At 41.7% G+C, this 18,825-nt stretch overlaps 1 protein-coding gene across 1 annotated transcript in view; it reads left to right on the top strand.

Moving 5' to 3' along the window:
- Positions 1-1,952: 1,952 nt before the first annotated feature.
- OGDHL (oxoglutarate dehydrogenase L) overlaps positions 1,953-18,825 on the top strand; it is a 53,130-nt gene continuing 36,257 nt past the window's right edge. The window contains exons 1-4 of the mRNA XM_050340043.1: positions 1,953-2,060; positions 6,509-6,743; positions 12,655-12,834; positions 16,399-16,501. Coding sequence (XP_050196000.1) covers positions 6,537-6,743; positions 12,655-12,834; positions 16,399-16,501 — 490 coding nt within the window. The 5' untranslated portion in view covers positions 1,953-2,060; positions 6,509-6,536. The remainder of the gene's footprint in view (positions 2,061-6,508; positions 6,744-12,654; positions 12,835-16,398; positions 16,502-18,825) is intronic.

Here is an 18,825-nt window from a genome sequence, read left to right as displayed (position 1 = left end):
ATCTTAGTGTCTACCCAAGCACCTTTACCCTGTTCGCTGCAGTGGTATTCACAGCCAGATTTGACATGTGGGTTTCCCTCTGAAGTGGAGGGGAGGTCTGCTTCTCCTCACTATAATTTTTAATTGAATTTATGCTCAGTCAGCATAACATGATTGCTCTAAAGATGGCTTCTGTCTGCTCATAATAAGGTTAAAACTCAATTAGTAATTGCAGCACCTAATAATGTTTCACCACTTGCCAGAAGGCCCAGCCAGCACCTGGCCAGCAGCAGGTAGCAGTTCAGCACATCTCTGTGCAGTGGTGATGGGCCGCCCTCCCTGGCAGCAGTGAGGTGGGACAGGCCATCCTGCAGGGCCCCCTCCTCCTGCCAAACCTCCCACAATCTGTTCCCTGCACTGAACACTGTATCACAAAAACGTTAACACAACACTGTTCACGCCTGTGCTCTGTGGTATTTATCAGTTCCTTGAAGATGCACAGCTGCTAGGGAAACTGCTGAGATGATAATGAGGTTTTTGATGTATTTATGTGAGGATTAAGATTTTTTTTTTTTCATCTCGAAGAAATTAATTTTACTCTAATCAACAATTGTAACAACCAATAAGCGTCATGAAAATTTGTGTGACCATTAGGCAACAAAGCCCCAGATGAAGCCTGTTGTGTTTGTGTTTCGTCCTAAGGTTTTTACTTTCCATTTCCGTTCCCACCTGACCCTGATAAACTCATTTTTCCACTATACCCTTAGAACAAAACAAATTATAGTTCTTTCTCTCTCCCTTCAAGGTCTGCCCAGTTTTCCCATTAATCGTGCCTTATTATTTACCTGCAAAGTTACCAAACACTGGGATTTGTCATGGTGCCAATACTTACCTAAAATACCAATTTTAGCATCTGTATAGACAACTGACCTTGGTTGTATGCAATGTGTAAGTTGATAGAGAGAAGGTAAATTAGAAATATGTCGTCTCTAATTATGAGAGAAAATGGATAGACATTTGTAATTCGAAGGCATCCAGGAGAAAAGAAAACTTGAAAGGTATAAATAAGAACTCTGCCAGCAAAGGGACATTTGAAATGGTATTGCCTTGCGTTTTGTAATTGGCCACATAACTTGGGACAATAACACACTCCTAAAAACCCCTCACACATAGTTCCTGTCATTTTTGTCAAGGTCTGCTCCTTTCAGCCTGGTTTACGTACAAATTTTTGAGAGAAACGCATGTGCCGTGGGGGACACCTTACATCTCCTGGGTGAATCTTCCAGGCGTTCCTTCACAGGAATGGTGTGAACAACTTGTCCTTTGGATAACCCTTCACAGCGATTCACCTGAGCGCTGCTGTCTTACATTTTTAACAAAATGAGTTACATTTTTAATGAAAGCCATTTGGGGGGATGTCCCTAAAAAAACTGTCTGGGAACACGGACCCTCAAGGGCGCTGTGGGGTCTGAAGGGGTGAGGGGGTGTGACCAGTGCTGGGTGTGTTGGGGGTGGGGCCATGACAGGGTGTGAGCACGTGTGTGGGCGTGGCCAGACACGGGTGTGTCAGGGGGGTGGAGCAGTGGCTGGGTGTGGCTGTGTGGGCGTGGCCAGGCACAGGTGTGTCCGGGGGGGGCGGAGCAGTGACTAGGTGTGGCTGTGTGGGCGTGGCCAGCCGCGGGTGTGTCCGGAGCAGTGACTGGGTGTGGCTATGTGGGCGTGGCCAGGCACAGGTGTGTCCGGGGGGCGGAGCAGTGGCTGGGTGTGTCCGGGGGGCGTGGCCAGGCACAGGTGTGCCCGGGGGGCGGAGCAGTGGCTGGGTGTGGCTATGTGGGCGTGGCCAGTCGCGGGTGTGTCCCGGGGGGCGGGGCCGTGTCCCGCTCGCGCCGGTGCCGGTGCGGCGCGCGCGGCCCCGCCCCGCCGTGACCTCAGCGCGCGCCCCACGTGATGCAGGTGCGGCCCCCGCCCCGCCGCTCCCGGTGATCCCGCCCGGCCCTTCCCGGCCCTTCCCACCATTCCCTGCCCTGCCCTGCCCTGCCCTGCCCTCTGCGGATGCGCCGGAGCCCTCCCCGCCCCCGCAGGTCTGTCCGCGCCGGTGAGGGGCGGGGGGCGCCGGGGCCGGGCCGGGCCTGGCCGCGCAGGCCCCCGGGGCCGCTCGCCGTGCGGCTGAGGGGGTCGCGCCGCGGGCCGGGGCGCGGGGCGAGCGGGGACGGCCCCTCCTGGCCCGGGCTCCGGGGGCGCCTCGGCCCCGCCGCACCGGGAGCGCTCCGGAGCCCCGCGGGCTGCGGGCCCCGGGGGCGGCCGCGGTAACCGGGACAGCGGGGAAGGACGTGCCCTTGCGGTACGGGGAGGGCAGGAGAGCAAACCCGACCCCTCCCATATACTGCTCCCTGCCCTTTCACAGTGCGTTGGTAGCCTGGAGTACCGCGGGGGTGTCATCCCCTCGGACCCTGGTGATGTTATCCCTGTGGCGCTGCGGTGATGTTGTCCCTGTGGTACCCACCGGAGGCGGTTTTCCCGAGGGGGCCGTAATAAATCTATTGGTTTCCTGGCACTGAGATCCCTCCGTTGCCCAAGGTTTACAGTGTGTGCCTTGTGGCCAGTGCGCTGCTCGAAAATTTCCTTCAGGCTGAACTTCTGGATGGAGAATTGTGTTTCTCTGTACAGTGTGGCACATCTGTGCTGGGGGGAGGAGAAACGTTTAGCACTTGGGGGTTTATATCTGTGAAGTAGCCTTGTTTAATAAGGATGTTCCGTGCATCGCTAGCTTAAATTATCTGTGACAGGCTTTCGGAGAAACTTTATTATCTTCATTTGTTTTTTTCACTGTCAGCCTTGTTTTATTAGAATTTTTCAGTCTTAAAAAGTGCTTTAGGAGTGAGTTATATGCAGAATGTAGAGAAAATGACCATGATAGTGGATGAAGGAGTGCTTTTGTGAAATATGGGCCAGGCTTATTAATGACCACTTCTGCAGAGCATAAGGAATATTTGTTAATGTTGGTAACAGGGCTTCATGCGTGTTAAGAAACTCGGTAAGGTCCTTGGCAATTCCAGGAGGATAATGATTCGTATGTGCAACATATTTATATTTAAAGTGATTTTGTAAATAGCTGGATAAAGACTTCATTATCAGAAGTGCCTTACTGTTTTCTGCGTGCTTCTGTTGCCCTCTAGAAACCTGGAGAGAACAGTTCACAAGACTGCCTGTGACAATAGGTCACTTTTAGAACTGGAAGTGCCAAGGTGAAAGCTAAGTCGCCGCTTGGGACAGAACAGCTGCAGAAATTTTCAGCTGCTCAGGGCTTTCATTTAGTTCCACCATTTTGAGGGTGCTTTGGTGCATTAAATATCAGGTTGTTCTTTTGGTTCACTGCTGCTTTCTTATTTTTGACCTCTGGCAGGGATTTAATTAATATCATCCTTTAGGTTGCTCTTGGCTCAGCTTGATTCCGTGCCAATCACAGTTTTCATTTCAGGGTTGGTTTAGGAAGCATAGTGGAGTGGAACAGGTCTAACTATTTCCGACTTCTGCCTGCTGTCCTGTGTGCAGGTTTTTGACTGACAGCCTCAAGGCTGAGTGGGCTGGAATGGTCTATGATCACGCTGGTGGTCTCTGGTTTGTTTAGCTGCTGACAGCTGACATCTGTGCTGAAAAGCAGTGTGTGCAACACAAAGAACCAGGAAGAAGTCAGGTTTTTTGAGTCATATTCATCCGTAGTGAAATCTGACTGGAATTAAACGATTGGTGACTCTGTCCATTTTTGTTTTATACATGTGTAAAAATGGATGCATTACTTTTTCATGAGATAGGAATAGTGCCTGTGGTAACAGTTTTCCTCACCTGTGATCTTTATATCTTCACAGGAGTGACCATAGCTCTTACAGATTGCATATTCAGTAGCTCCACTTTGAAGTATGGTTCTGACCCCATTTTGAAATTCAAATGGAACTGAAGGGAAGTGACTGGTACCACTTACAAGCTCTTTGTTTCTGTTATATATTATGTCATTTGCATCCATTTCCAAATCTCCCTGACAAATTGTTGCTATTCTGCTATGTGTTCTTTACTAAATGCTAGAAAAAAGAGCTGCACATTCTTCAGGCAGACATATTGTGAAGAAAGAATGTGAAATTACCCCTACTTAAGAAGCTTACCACTGTAGTATGATAAACTGAGAAAAATGTTCCTCTCATTCTCTTATCTCCCACATCTTTGCAGAGCATTTTGAATGAGGTTAAGGAACCCTTTGGGAATGATTGTCCACCCCTGAGGTACTGGGAATGATTGTCCACCCCTGAGGTGTCTGTGCAAGAGTTTGGTGATAGAGGGTGAGATTTGCATGCAGTAAGATAGGTAGAATAATAATTTCTTTCATAAAGTTGTAAGTGCCGTGGTGGCCTCTCTGTTCTCACTGTTATGTTGAAATCTAACCAAGTTTTGCAAAATGACATTGTGCATACACAGTGTTACATCTTAGAGAGAATTATGTGTGCAGACATTGTATTATCTCTGTCAGTGCTCTTGCAGTCACTCTGAGGTTTTGCAGGACTTAATGTACTTTCAGAATGGTGCTGGTAGTACTTCTGATCTTACAGTTGCCTCGGAGCCCGGATCAGAGATGAGGTGTTGACACAGGAGGAAATTGGTGTCGTAGTAAGCTTTGAATCTGTGAAATGGGAAAGGACAAGTGAATATTGGTAGATAGGAAATAATGCTGATGTGTGGGGATTCAGCGTATCAGTAGCCTAACTGTTGCCATTTTGCTGCAAATGCCCAATGGAGAGAGAAGAGTGTGTGGTTTTGAGGGGTTCATAGGTTTAAAGGAGAATACTGCCTTGGGAGGATGCTTTCCGTGTGTCAGGCACCATGGAGAACGTGGACAAGTGCTTGCTTGGAACATTGAGTAAGTGGATGATGGCAGCTGGTGTTAGGAACTTCTACTGGGTGAGAGTGAAGAGGCTGCAGAAGTCTTGAAAGTGGAAACTGGGGAATTTGGTGTGATAAAGGAGGAGAGTTCCCTGCTGGGATGATACAGTTCAAGGCAGCAACTAGGAAAGGTCACCGGCACTTAAAATAGATGTGGAGTTAAAACTGTAATGCCACAGAAGACAAAGGAGTAATACTGTTTTATTTAGTAAGAGCCCTTTTTCTTTTTTTCTAAAGACTAATATTAACTTTTTAATCGGAGGATGAAAAATGCAGCTCTTCCCATCCCTTAGAAATTTAGGAGTTTTGTAACCATATATTTTGTTTTTTGAAGCGAGGGGGTAAGAGGAAAAATAGTGAGAAAATAATTTAATGGGATTTATATACAGAAAATGATTGCACAGAATTTTTAAGGTATATATTAATTTTTGAATTAGAGATAAAGAAAACTTAACATGTAGTAAGGAACATTAAAATGTGTTCTATGACTCAAAATGACAGTGTTGTTTTTAAAACACTTTGAAGTTCACTTGGAAGCTCAGTACCTTTGTTTCTTTTTAACAACTGTTCAACTGGTCACACCAAACAACAAAAAACATTGTATTTTATCCTGTGGCCAAATAAATTATTTCTCTAGGTGGACAACAAAACAAATGAGAAACACCTTGGAGTTAAATCTGAATTTTACTTCCTCTTAATTATCCGTCTGTATTCTTGTACATTCCAAATACTTCTAAAGTGAAAAGGAAACTAATTGTTTCTTTTCACATTACTGCTATTCCTTTGCAGTTGCAGCAACTGCAGCATTAAGACTGTTCTATTTTGGGACTAGTGTAAGCTGCATTTGTTCGTGTTATTTTGAAGGTGAGCTCTGATTCCCTTTGCTAGCACTGGAGCTGATGGTGTTCAGCATTCCCAGGATTCAACCCTTATTGTTTTTCCCTTTGTGTTCAAAATTGCAGGGAATCTGCTCTCCTTGTTACAAAGCTGGTAAGACTTCACTGGAAGAACCAGATAAATGTTGCTAGATAGAACAAATTACCCTGAGCCTTTTCTTAGTGTAACACTGTTTGATTGAAGGCTAATGTCAATATGAACACCTAACTAATGCTTCTAATTATTTTGTCAGCCCCATTACTCGTGGCATAAATTTGGGGTAGCAGCTTTTTGTAACCATGGCACCCGTGTTTGACACTGCTGGTTGAACCCACCCCAGCTTGACTTGGTAAAAGGTTGCAGCTTTCTGAACAGAGAGACAGCAGTCAGGGTTGCACAGAGCTCCAGAAGAGTCAGTGGATAGAAGAGTCATTTGTTCCCAGGGAACCAGGGCTGAGGGCATGCGGTACAAGGGGTGATTGCTTCAGGGCTGGGGGGATGTTATGAGTTACAGGGAGCTGCGAGATGAGGTGTTGATGTGGGGATAGCCATCTGCAGCGATTCCACTGCTCTAGGTCTAACCCTGAGGAGAGCTTCATGCCTAGGCCTGAGCTTTGTGGAAGAGCACTGTAATCATAACCATCAGTTTTCACTGTGAGGCTGAAATGTGTTTGCAATTCATTGTCTCTTTTTCTGATTAAGTTTGTTTTTGTCTTATTAATAGACTTGGATCGTCTGTCTAATAAACAAACATGAGTCATCTGAAGTTGTTTGCAGCCGTGCTGAAGTGTCATGGCACTAAACTTCTGGAAAAGCAGAATATAGCCAGAAGGGCATTTTTGCATGGCCAACGGTATCTTTCATCAGGAACCTCAGAACCTTTCCTGAGTGGGGGCAATTCAAGTTACGTGGAGGAAATGTACTATGCATGGCTTGAAAACCCTGAAAGCGTTCATAAGGTAAGTCTAAAACTCACCTTCAAATAATAATACTGGTTTAAGAGTGGAATGGCTTTTATGGCTTTACTTTTTAACTTTTTTTTTTTTTTATAAAAAGCTCAGGAAAATGGCTTGCATGAAATGAAAACTGTGAAATTAATTTCCCACATATTGATTGTTGTAAGATGTGATATTGCAACTATAAAGGTACAGAGGAGCCACAGGCATGATGTGCTGAGGGGAAAGAATGAGAAGTCCAGACCAGAAATAGCAAGCTGCTCTGAAACTTTGTTCCTGCATGGAAATGCTCTTCAAGCAGTCTGTTAAGTAACTAGTTTACATCCAGAAGAAGACCCAAGAATAAAATACATATAATTTTTTGGTTTATTTGTAATAAGCTTGTAATCAGAGAGTATGTTATATTTAAATAATGTGTGTTGACATTGGTACTTCCAAGCTGTCTGAAGAAGATGAATGTTTATTTCCCTTTAGGTAACTGTGGAAGTTGAAACCTTAAAACTGAATCTGAAATTGTCAGAAAATTCTTCTGAAGTATCTTGAAAAGTATTTTGTTTTGTCTCTCTCCCTCTCTATCCAGGCAACATACATTTGTTTAATTTTTTTTTTTGAACCTTAAATCTATTGCCCAAATCCTTTCTTGTGGGCAAAATAGATAGACTTATTTTCTAACAAGCTTTCTGCAGTCAAGGAAGGCTCTGTAATGGTGATACATGTGTACTAACTTAAAAAGCTGATGAGAAGTCTGATAAATTTTAAGACAGAAAAGTGATTTTCTAGGGAAGTAATGTGAATTGTGCCTAAAATGTTTACCAAATTGGTTGTCTGTTCCCTTATTTTCGAGGCAGGTATATCAAAATGTCATTTAGAAGTTGTTGTTCTAAGTTTGATAATCTATCTACAGTTTGAGGAAGTGATGCCAACTGAGGGGGGGAGTGAAAACAAAAAAGGAGATGCAAAAAGGCAGTTCTGGGTGGTTTTTTGGATGTCATGTGTGAATTTAGTCCTGTTAAAAGCTGACATATGCAGTGACAATGCTGAAGACTGACTGTCATTCACATAGCAGAGAGATCCTAGGCCTTTTATGTTGTGTCTTAACCTGGAACTGGAGAGACCTTCTCCAGGAGTGGCTCCTTCTCTCATCCCATCTGACGTGAGACCTCGTCCCGTAACTGTCACGTGAAGTTCCAGCCAGTGTGGAATGGAGTAGCACATTGTGGGGCTGCACTGAGCTAATTCCTGAGAAGCCCTCATGATGTGTGGGGGCTGTAGATCCATATCAACCCTTCTGTACTGAGGACACGGAGGGGATGAACTCATGCCTAAGGAGTACGTGGGGTGACATCGCGGTGACATTGTTTTTATTTTATTTACGTTATGTTGGTTCGTGGTGGACTTCTTCCTTTGGGATGAATGAAATTCCTCGTTCAGATCCTTAGCAGTGGAGTGCATTTTGCTGCTGGGAAACCCTGCAAACCTCTCACGGGGTGAGAGTTTCCCTCGGTGAGCACAGCCCAAGTGCCGAGCCCTGCATCAGCCTCGAGCAGGGCAGCAGCGCTGAGCGCGGCTCCCGCCGCCGCCTGGAGCTGGCCAGGGTGCTGAACGGAGGCTCCGCGGAAATTTAGCCCTGCCCGGTATTTTGCTGGTGCTCGGGAGTTGGTGGAAATGCTCTAAGTCCTGCCGAAAGGCGATCCAATTCTTCTGGCGGTTCAGGCACAGTCTGACGATGGATCCTGATGAGGTGATGCACTTTGTAGGTTGAACAGTGATAAACAGTGAATTGACAGAGGAGTGTAATTGTCCTGGTGGAGTAGGGTGTGGCCTAGGGAGTGGATCCCAGGCAATTCAAGATGCATTTTTGTCGTGGTTTAACCCCAGATGGCAGCTAAGCTCCACACAGCTGCTCAGTCACCCCCACCAGCAGGACTGGGAGAGAATCAGAAGGATAAAAGTGGGAAAACACATGGGTTGAGGTAAAGATAGTTTAATAGGGAAAACAAAAGCCATACAGATGAGCAAAGCAAAGCAAGGAATGAATTCGACACTTTCCATGGGCAGGCAGGTGCTGAGCCATCCCCAGGACAGCAGGTTTCCATCATGTGTGTCATGGTGACTTAGGAAGACAAACACTATCACTCTGAACATCCCCCCTTCCTGGTTCTTTCCCCCAGCTTTATTGGCTGAGCACAGTTTGTTATGGTATGGGATATCCTGTGGGTCAGCTGGGGTCAGCTGTCCTGGCTGTGTCCCCTCCCAGCTCCTCGTGCACCCCCAGCTGCTGGGGTGGAGTGAGAAGCAGAAAAGGCCTTGATGCTGTGTAAGTGCTGCTCAGCAGTAACAAAAACATCTCTTGTTTACCAACCCCCTTTTCAAATCCCAAACAGGCCCAAACCAGTTACTGTGCAGAAAATTAACTACCCCAGCCCAAACTGACACAATTATAAAAACGTGTGTATTCTTTTCTAGGTTAACTATATGTAATATACTTACAGCAGTAATGAACCAAAGTAAATTCACTGTGTCCCTGGTTTATGAGGCTTAGAAGAAGAAGGTTGATGGAAATAATGGATTACAGCTATTCTTGCCTAAATAATTAGGTTTTTCTCAGCCTAGAAAAAAAGTGAGGGGGAGAAGAATGTTTCCAATTAATTTTACTTTGTTTCATCAACTTAATTAATTTTTGGTTTCTTGAAATCCATCTGATTTCATCAACTGAAAGCTGTAAGTACCTACCCAAGATTTTTACTGATGGAAGTTGTTCAGTTTGGGCTTTTCAACCCTTACCATTTTTAACCTGCTTTATAAATCCCCCATTTTCTTAAAAATACAGAAAAATTCATGCCATAATTTTATGATTATAGACAAGTTGTGAATTTGTCCTTCTCCTATGGAAAGGGGTGGAAGTGTTGGTAAATAATGTCAAGAGACACCGTGTGGTGTTGGTTATGGTATTGTTAATAATTTGACTCTCTGCAGGCCACTCATATTTCAGTGTTTTATTCAGTATGTCCAGCATAGAGAGCCAGGAAAACTTGATTTCCCCCACCCCCCTTTAAAAATAATACTCTATTCACTTTTACTTAGAAACTCCAGTTAATCAAGGCTCCCCTAATAATTTCCCTCTCAGGAGATTTGACTGGGCATGTTCTTCTTCCCAGGTGTGCTTATTTAAAACTGTTTGAAATATGGCTGTCACATTCCAATGAGCATGTTCCCTGTTTCTAAGAATCTCTCTGTTCTATGTATATCATGGTTGTATTTCAAGGAATCTGCATGTAAATACATAGGAGCTTTTATTCTTTGTGCAAATCCATTCCTGATGATTACCTGCTTTTCCTTGCCTTTTGAATTTCCCATCCTTAGGGTAGCCAAAACAACAATCAGAATAAAATGACGTGGTCTCTGAAAAAGGCATCATTATTTCTCCTTGAAGCTTGGTGTCAGGGCCATAGATCATAAGAGAGAAGCTTGACAAGGCTCAGTTATTACTATCACAAGATTAATTACAAAACTGCATGGCTGGATATGGAGTACATAATGCCTGCCATGTTCTCGTGCATGCAGCCACTCTACTGTGAGTGTGTAATCTCTTCCTTGGCTTATGTGCTAGGAAAAAGTGTGGGGGCTTTGTTTTGTTTTGACTTCATTTTATTTATTTTCTTCTTTAAGTGATGTAGTGATGCTCAGTGTGTGTCTTTTAAGGCTTTACTGTCCTCGCTGCAGTTGATAAATATTGTGATGTCATTAGGAAAAAAACAAACCATCAGGATAATGAATATGTTGCTTGTTATTCTAAGTGCAACACTGTTTATTATATGAGAATAGAATATTGCCACTGAATCACTTGAATGGTGTTATATTACTTGAAAAAATAATGGTTAACTACAATATAGATTTGCTGACAGAAGGAAAAAAAAAAGAATGTATCATCTATCACTATAGTAGGATTATTTTTTTGCAGATGTATTTTTCTGTTATAAGTCTCCTCTACCATTTTCTTGAAGAACTTTATTAATTTAGTTGAGAAGCTGCAGGTTTGCTGTGAGACCATGCTGGTCTTCTGTCTGTTCCGTCACATGGCAAATGCTGTTGCCAAAGACTGACATTGATACACAGGACTTGAAGACTATAATCTGGTATCAATCTTGAAAGACACTGCAGAAATTTGTAAAGGCTTTGATGGATGTGTATCTAGAAAAAACTAATTTTCTGTAGCCAAATGATGTATTTTCCCTCCCCTCTGATTAAATGTCAAGCCTGCCCAACAAATCAATAAGTTCAAAAATGTGATAGGAAAAAATAGTATAGGTTCTTTCTGTCCCAGCTGGCTGCATCTTCAGACGTAAACACGTTCTTTGTATTTGTGAGTTTGCATGAAGAAAGGGTCCTGTGCTTGTTGGGCAAGTCTATTTGGGTTTTGTTTGCAACTCTCTCAGCAGAGCACTTGTCTAAAAACATATTCAGTTGTTGTGGGACTGTGCTGTGATAACTTTTACATCTAAATGAAAAGGCTTTGACTCAACAAAGGAGTCAAATGCTAATGATGAGGTTCTAATCCACAGGTTCAATGAGTCCCCTCCATTTCCATAACTTGAACTTAGAAGGTTGGATGATGTTTAGCTCTTTTGTGCTTCCCCGCTTGTGTTTCTGAACACCCCAAATCTTGCAGAAATTTCAACGTGAAGATCTTTTGTTAATGAAAACATGATTTTATAAATATTTGTCTGTTATGCCATGTTTGAACTACATTATTTTGATTCTGTTGTGCGTTCTGCAATGAGTATATTAAGTAATCTTTTTAAAATAAACTCCCTGGGCTACTTTGTGTCTTTTCTGGCACTTGGTTCCTTGAAATGTGTTAGTTTGAAGTTCACAGCCGGGGCAAATAACGTGCACTGCACAAAATTAAATTTATGCCAGTTCTTCTATTCCAGTTGCAAAGATTTTAGAGTTTTGAAATGAAAACTTCTGAAATTAAAACTTTTTTTTCCGAAGTTAGCCAGCTGAGGGAAGTGTTTTATGACCTTTCATGAACTTGTATAGCAACTGTATGCTGGGTACAAGTATTGCTTAGTTGCCTGCTGCTGCAGACTTCCTTCTTTGTTGAGTATAAGCATCTCAGATGTTTTATCCCACATCTCTGTTATTCATATATATATATAACATACCATTCTAAACTGGACCAGTGACCACCTCATTAGAATGGAAGCAATTCAGGAAAACAAGATCTGGGCATATGTGAGTGAAGTAGCTTATGTAGGATCTTTTGCTTCTCATGATTCAGATTCTGAAATAAGTACCCTTCTGAAGTTATGACTTGGACCTGGAACAAGGTCCATAATTTCTTTCATAGTGAGGTGACCTAAGCTGGTGAGGAGGGGGTCTTAGAACAAAAGCCTCACTCAAAAAGACTTTATTGCTTTTCTTCAAGAAAGACCCTTAAGGACTGATTCTGATATAGCGTGTTCAGTTATGAATTAGAGAATTCATAGATTCTATAAGTATCATTAAAGGAATGGATTCATTTCATTTATTAAGGTTCTTTGTTTTGTAGTCTTGATAGCTCTTTACCAGCCACATAATATTATACCCATTCCTGGTTGCCTGAATAAATAGCACAGTTATAAAGAGATGTGTGAATGGATAACGTATGAAGATGTTTTGCACTCGTATGTGCTGGAGAGTTTTCCACTGAGCAAGCTCAGTGGAAAAAAGGGGAGGAAAAGAGCTCTATATAAATAACACACACAGTTGCTACCAAGATTTGGACATGTCAGTGCTCTCTTTTTGCTGATAATTCGTGGTACTTAGCACTGTAATGTGGTAGCTTTAGCACCTTGAAGGACCTGCTTTTGGTTGAGACTTGTGTTTGAGGTAACCAATTTTCCTTCTTCCTCTCTGTACACATGTCCAGTCCTGGGATTTGTTTTTCCGAAATGCTAATGTTGGCCAAGCACATGATGCCCATCTGCCAGAGCAGCTGGAAAGAAAAGCATCATTTCTTCAGAGCCATGGCCTGGCCCAGACACCGGGTAAAGCTGAAAAGCTTGTTGAAGATCACCTTGCTGTGCAGTCTTTGATAAGAGCATACCAAGTAAGTGTACTTTGGGGGGAGGTGTGGGAGGGCCTCTCCTTTGCAAACAATGTTTTTCTTCCTTTTCATGTTCTTGTTTGTCTTCTGGGCCTAACTACTGTCCTTCTTCTGATCCAGAATATCTTGAACTAGACAGCTTTTTATTTCCTGCACAGTGTCTAAATGCGGACGTGTTGGATTCAGACTGGGGTGACCCTCTGGTTTAGCAAACTCATTATCCTTGTTACCTGCAGACCTGTTGTTGGTCATCTGATTTAGCCTGGAAGCACTTTATGGAGATAGCGGTTTGTGAAAGGGAACACGAATCTCTTGGGGTTTGTCCCTTTACCAGGAGCAGGAGCCAAACAAGTCAAAGCTTAACCTTTGCTATTCTTACTGCTCCCTGGACTGTATTAAGATTTTCTGTGTGTGTATCTCTGATTCAGGAAGTTGCCTGACCAAACTGGAAAGCCACATTACCTGAAATAACTGTGCTTCATGTGAAGGGAGTTTTCCTGTGTGTACTGGTACCAGTGAATCTCTGGATGTGTGCAGTGACATAAGGACGCTCCTCTCTCTTCAGCAAACTTTTCCATGATCCAAGTCTTCACCTCTGGGGAAGCTTGTATCACAGCTCTAAATGTTACTTTTTGTAAGAAAGGAGGAAATGTATTGCCTTCTCTTACATTTAGGGTGAAGTTTGAGATTCCTGATTTGAGCAGGATTATAGGTAAAAAGAGAAGGAGAAATGATGAATTAACCAGAAGCTGAATTTTGGAAGGCTGGCAGAGTTTGGGTCAGCTTTGATGGATTTATTTTAGAGAGCTGTTCATCAAAGCTGACTTTGTTTCACACTCAAATCTTTAACCCTTTTATTAATTAAAGAAATTAAGTCTAATATCATTATTTTTCCTCTAAATGAAGAAGGATTTTGGAAACAGGACAGTGGTTTTGCTTACATGTTTTCTAGATGTAAAACAAGTTTAAATATTTTTATTTAGACTTGTATTTAGTATTTTAATTTCAATAAAAGACTTAAAAACAATGTAAAACAAAACAAAGAAACCCAACCCCAAAAACCAGATCTGTGTTGAGCAAAATATTTATATTTGATTTTTATTTTTTAAGAGTGTAACTTTCCAAGACCTTTTCTACAGTTTGACTTGAGCAGATCTGTTCTACCCTGCCTTAAGAATTTTAACTCCTGTTTGATGTCATCAGAGAATAGAAGAGGATCTTGTTGAAAGCCTTTTTTTGTACACATCTCATTGTCACCTTTGAGTTGGAAATGTGTTGTAAAAGAGTATAAACGTTTGTGAACATAAAGAATATATGGAATTTGCTTAGAAATAGGTGTATAGAAAGCAACCACTTTTACTTGCAGTAAAAAATTAGTGAAGAATTAGAGAAAATTGGAAAATGTGTGGCTGCTTTGACATGATGTACTTGAAAATAGTTCAGGGATTGCCATTTTGTTCCCTGTATTTGAGAGAGTGTGCTGTCCAAGTCAAGAGATGGAACAGAAATGTCTGTGTAAATGGCAGGCACCTATGTGTCTGCAGCAAACAATCAAAGAGGATTGCCTAAGGCAACTGTCTGCTTTTTAAAAGGTATTTAATACCCTCTCAATTCAGTGTTGAAGGGGTTTGATAATTTGTGACCTTCCTTTGCCTGATAATGAAGTGAAATGGAGAAAGATACAGGATTTTCATTTCTCAAGCCTGTCAGTGTTTTATGGTTTTTGTGGCAAACTGCTTCGTGGTCTGCTGAGCTGGACTTCTGAGAAGGCAGATAATCTATTGCTTTTTCTAATGTAGAGCACTGGACACACTGAAACAAGGATTTCCAGAGAAGTGTGTGCACTTAACAAAGCGTATCTGAAAAAATGGATTTCTTGAGCCTGCTTTTATTTTGGGGTGGGTTTTTTTTGTTTTGGTTTGGTTTTTATTGTTTGTTTGCCTTCTTTTATTTTCTTTGCATTTTAAGGTCTGGTTTCAGGTAGTCTTTACTTTCATTTAGTTGAAGTTATGGCAGTCGATGAAAATTCTTTATGCATGTATTTTCACAAGGCTGATTTCCGATTTTTGCAGATGTTTCCATTTGCTGTATCCAGTGAAAGTAGTAGCAGTTATTAAGAATAGCTTGATATTGAGGAAAATACTGTCATTTAGTTCAAGACCAGTCTGCTCCTGGAGTATAATATGGCACATCACTTTACTGATTTGCTTTTCTTGGTTTTGGCATTTTTGCTGGTCTTATTCCTCTTTCTATTAATACTACAGAGCAGATGTACTTAAGGAGGCGAATTCTTTCCCGTTGATGATGCTTGAGACAGAATTGTTTGCTTAGTTCCAGTCAGATAGACTTAGTGCTGCTGTAAACAGTCAGATGGCACAGATGATGCCGTGGGCATCATTTGGCCTGTCAGAGTTTTATTACTGGTGATTCATGAGATGCAAAGAATTGCAGAAGTCGGGCTGAATTTACAGGGCTGGTGGTTCTAAAAAAGGTGCTGCATTTCTGGTTTTCAATGACTGGAAACCATTTTGTTATGAACTCTCCTGCAAATATAGAATACTTGGATCAGTCATACTCTATTACTGTGTAATGCACTTCACTATTAATAATACAGTTTGTGATTTCTTTTTTTTAAGGGCCAATTAGGATACTAATAGTGTGAATGTAATTCTACTTAAGTAATCCTAATTCGTCATTAAAAAGAAAAAATTTAAGGAGAAAATATTCATGTATTCATCTGTACAAAGCTTTTAATGAGTTAATTTGGCATATGAGAGTCACACATAAGAGACCTCTTAAAAATTGTTTTGTATTTGTGGCTCAGCTGTGGATCAGTTAGTTATTTTTCTGCAGCAATGTTATGTGATAATGTAAGGCACGAGTTTATAGCAACTTGTGGCATACATTGACACCAGTTATGCTGATAACTGAAAGCTGGCTAAATTCCCCACTCAGTTTGTGTTCTTTTGTGTCTTGAATGTCAGTTTTATTACAGATCAAATTTCCAAAATTTCACAATTGAAAGTGGATGCTATCAGATGCTGTCTGATGAAGAGCAGAGTTTAGGAAGAGCAATTCTTTCACTACCAACATAAACTACTTCAGCACCAATCAGTGTTCTAGGTCAGCAGTGCTGTAATTTAGGTTCAGAAAGGAAGATTCAGGGAGAAATATAAAATGACTGAATTGGCAAATGGTAAGATCTGTAGACTAGTAATAGTTTCTTAATTTTACTCAGAGATTGAGAGTAATCTTTAGAAGCTTTCTTGACTTAAACTTCAGCGTAATCCCAGTTGACTTGTGTGTCAGACAAAACAAATGTTATGTTCTAATGTGTATTCATTAATTTTTAATACAGGTAGTATATGTAGCCAGTGATATAATGCTTATTTTTTGTTCTTATGGGAAAATTTGGGAAATATGTGACCCTCTCATCACATTAGTGGTGTTTGCTCATTTGACTTAATGGCTGAGATATATACTGTGGAGAGATATCAGTGAATTTTTCCCTTTCTCTGACTTTTGTTAGCGTGATTTCATTTTTCTCTTACTTTCCTCCATTTTCAGATCCGTGGTCATCACGTGGCTCAGCTAGATCCCCTTGGAATTCTGGATGCAGACCTGGATTCGTTTATTCCATCTGACCTAATTACTACAATCGATAAGCTCGGTGTGTATGTCTGGCTGCCTTCTTATTTGCAGTGGTCATTTTGCTCGTGTGTCTCATTGGGCTGAGGTGATTGAATAAGACATTTCACAGAATCATAGAAAGGATTGGGTTGGAAGGGGCCTTAAAGCTCATCTAGTTCCAACCCCACTCCATGGGCAGGGATGCCACATTTCAAGGAACCTTCTACCTTTTCTGCTTGCTGGTATCACGAAATGGTGCCTTTGAGTATCTGTAAGGGGGCTAAAATTTCAGGACGATGGAATTTCTACTCTTAAGATCACAGGTGAGGTTCCTGTGAATTCATCCCCTGATGAGTGATGAGTATAAGCACTCTATAAAACCCCTAAATCTTATATTTTTGAACCACAGCAGAAATGAATGCTAATCAGTACATTAGGCCAACACTCTGGTAATCTAAATTACTCTTCCACCATTATGTTTGATAGATGCTTGAACTGGGGACGTCTGAAGGCTAGTCAATAGGGAAAACAAGCAATAAATAAAACACTGGACAGAGGGACTTAGGGAAAATTTCATACCAGATTTGGATTCTAGTGTCTGATACTTATTCCTTCTGTATATCTTGAAGAAGTCTGTTTGAAGTTATCAGAAGAAAAGATGGAAAGCGTAGAATTCTTTGCTTGTGGGTACAATCCAATGGTGATCACTTCAGTTTACTGCTGGAAGAGTGTAGTGTACAAGGGTCTGCCTTTGCAAAGGTGGTTCTGGTCGCTCGGAGGGCACATCTCAGAAATTGCACTGATCAATTTCTTTGCCTCTCTCTGCTTGAATAAAAAAGCACCTCATTGATTTTTCTCTGCTCTTCAATCTACCTGGTTTGTTTAAAATGTGGTTTTCTACTTGATGAAGACACTGAATCAATTTTTCTTTGATGTGTTGGGAAGCTTTTCAGGCCAGACATAAAACATAGTGCAAGCAGTAGATAAAGCACATTCTGCTTAATTTTACTGTAAGCTCATCTACTGCCTCGTTGCTGCTGTGCTTTCTATTTCTGGTGGTGGGGAAAGAAGCAGTTCTGATCATATAAAGGCAGTAGAGTGCCTACGACTGTAAACTGAGAGGTGCTTACACAAATTGGGTGTTCTCTCTGGAGTTTGTCAGTTTTAATTAAAGGAAAGTACCTACTAGAAAATACATTAGACATTTACTGAGTGAATATAGTTTGGAGCATGGGGCAGAGCCAGCATGTCAGTGCACATTTCTTTAGACTCTAAAGATAGGTTAGTACAGAGTGCTGTGACTGGTCAGAAGGCATCATACTGAAGCCCTTGTGCCCATAGGAAAAATATGTGAGATCTTTGAATAAGATGTCTCTGAGAGAGTAACTGAAGTGATTTCAGTTTTTAAGGGCAAACCAAATTTCAACCCTAGTCTTGGCACAGGAAAAAAGAGGAGGGTCTCAAATGTTGCCTATCCTTGAATGTTCCATGCAGGAAACTTATGAAAGGTCTCTACCAGTGAAGAAGGTATTTTAGTGTTTGACTTTTTTTCCTGTGCATTTTCTTTGCCCTATCTTCTGGTTTTGTTTTGACAAACCTCGTGGTAAGAAGTTTCTTCTGAGAGTTGCTTCTCAAAATGCAGGTAGTCACAGATGTACCTACTGCCTGATTTGAGTTATGGAATTGCTTCCAGGATTTCAGTAAGGTTGTATCTCTTTAAACATGAGGTGATGCTTCAGTAAATATGTGGTGCTGCAGTACAAAGCACAGATGTTCTGTGTGTGCCCAGATCACTCCTGTACGTGTTCTGGTTTACGCACGATAGAACATGAAGAGCCTGGGAAGTCTGAGGGAAAGTCAGCAAAGAAAACAAACACACTACCAGTTAGCACTGCTTTGTTTCAAATGACACTAAAGCCCCTGTCATTCCCTGTGTCCCTCTCACCCTCCTGCTGGGACAACACCTCTTACAGATACCAAAAAGGAGAAGTAGTGAGACCTACCCTTTTCTTTTGGTCACTCCAGGTTTGCAATTTTAATATGTTATTAAAATTGTTACTAAAACCAAAATGAACATTTTAAAATACGTTATTTTTAAAGCACAATGTATTATTTACTGACAGTGCTGTATAGTAAAAGTGGTGGCAATGCAGTCCTATGGCCTGACTTCAACTCTAATTGCTAAGTTATGTTATTATTTCATCTTTAAATTGCTGCTTCATTTTCATCTTCAGAAAAGTCACTTAGTAGGGAATAGGGAGCACTATTCTTTATTGATTTAAGAGTCGTGTGCAGGCTGTCTTATCAGTGTTAAAGTGCATGTCTGCAGCTTATCTGCAACCAAGATAAAGAGTTCAAAGTTAA

Source organism: Myiozetetes cayanensis, unplaced genomic scaffold (assembly GCF_022539395.1).
Source record: "Myiozetetes cayanensis isolate MyiCay16 unplaced genomic scaffold, myiCay2020 scf10, whole genome shotgun sequence".
NCBI classification, from domain to species: Eukaryota; Metazoa; Chordata; class Aves; order Passeriformes; family Tyrannidae; genus Myiozetetes; species Myiozetetes cayanensis.
The sequence above is the reverse complement of the archived record's forward strand: the minus strand, read 5'-3'. Positions and strand labels throughout refer to the sequence as shown.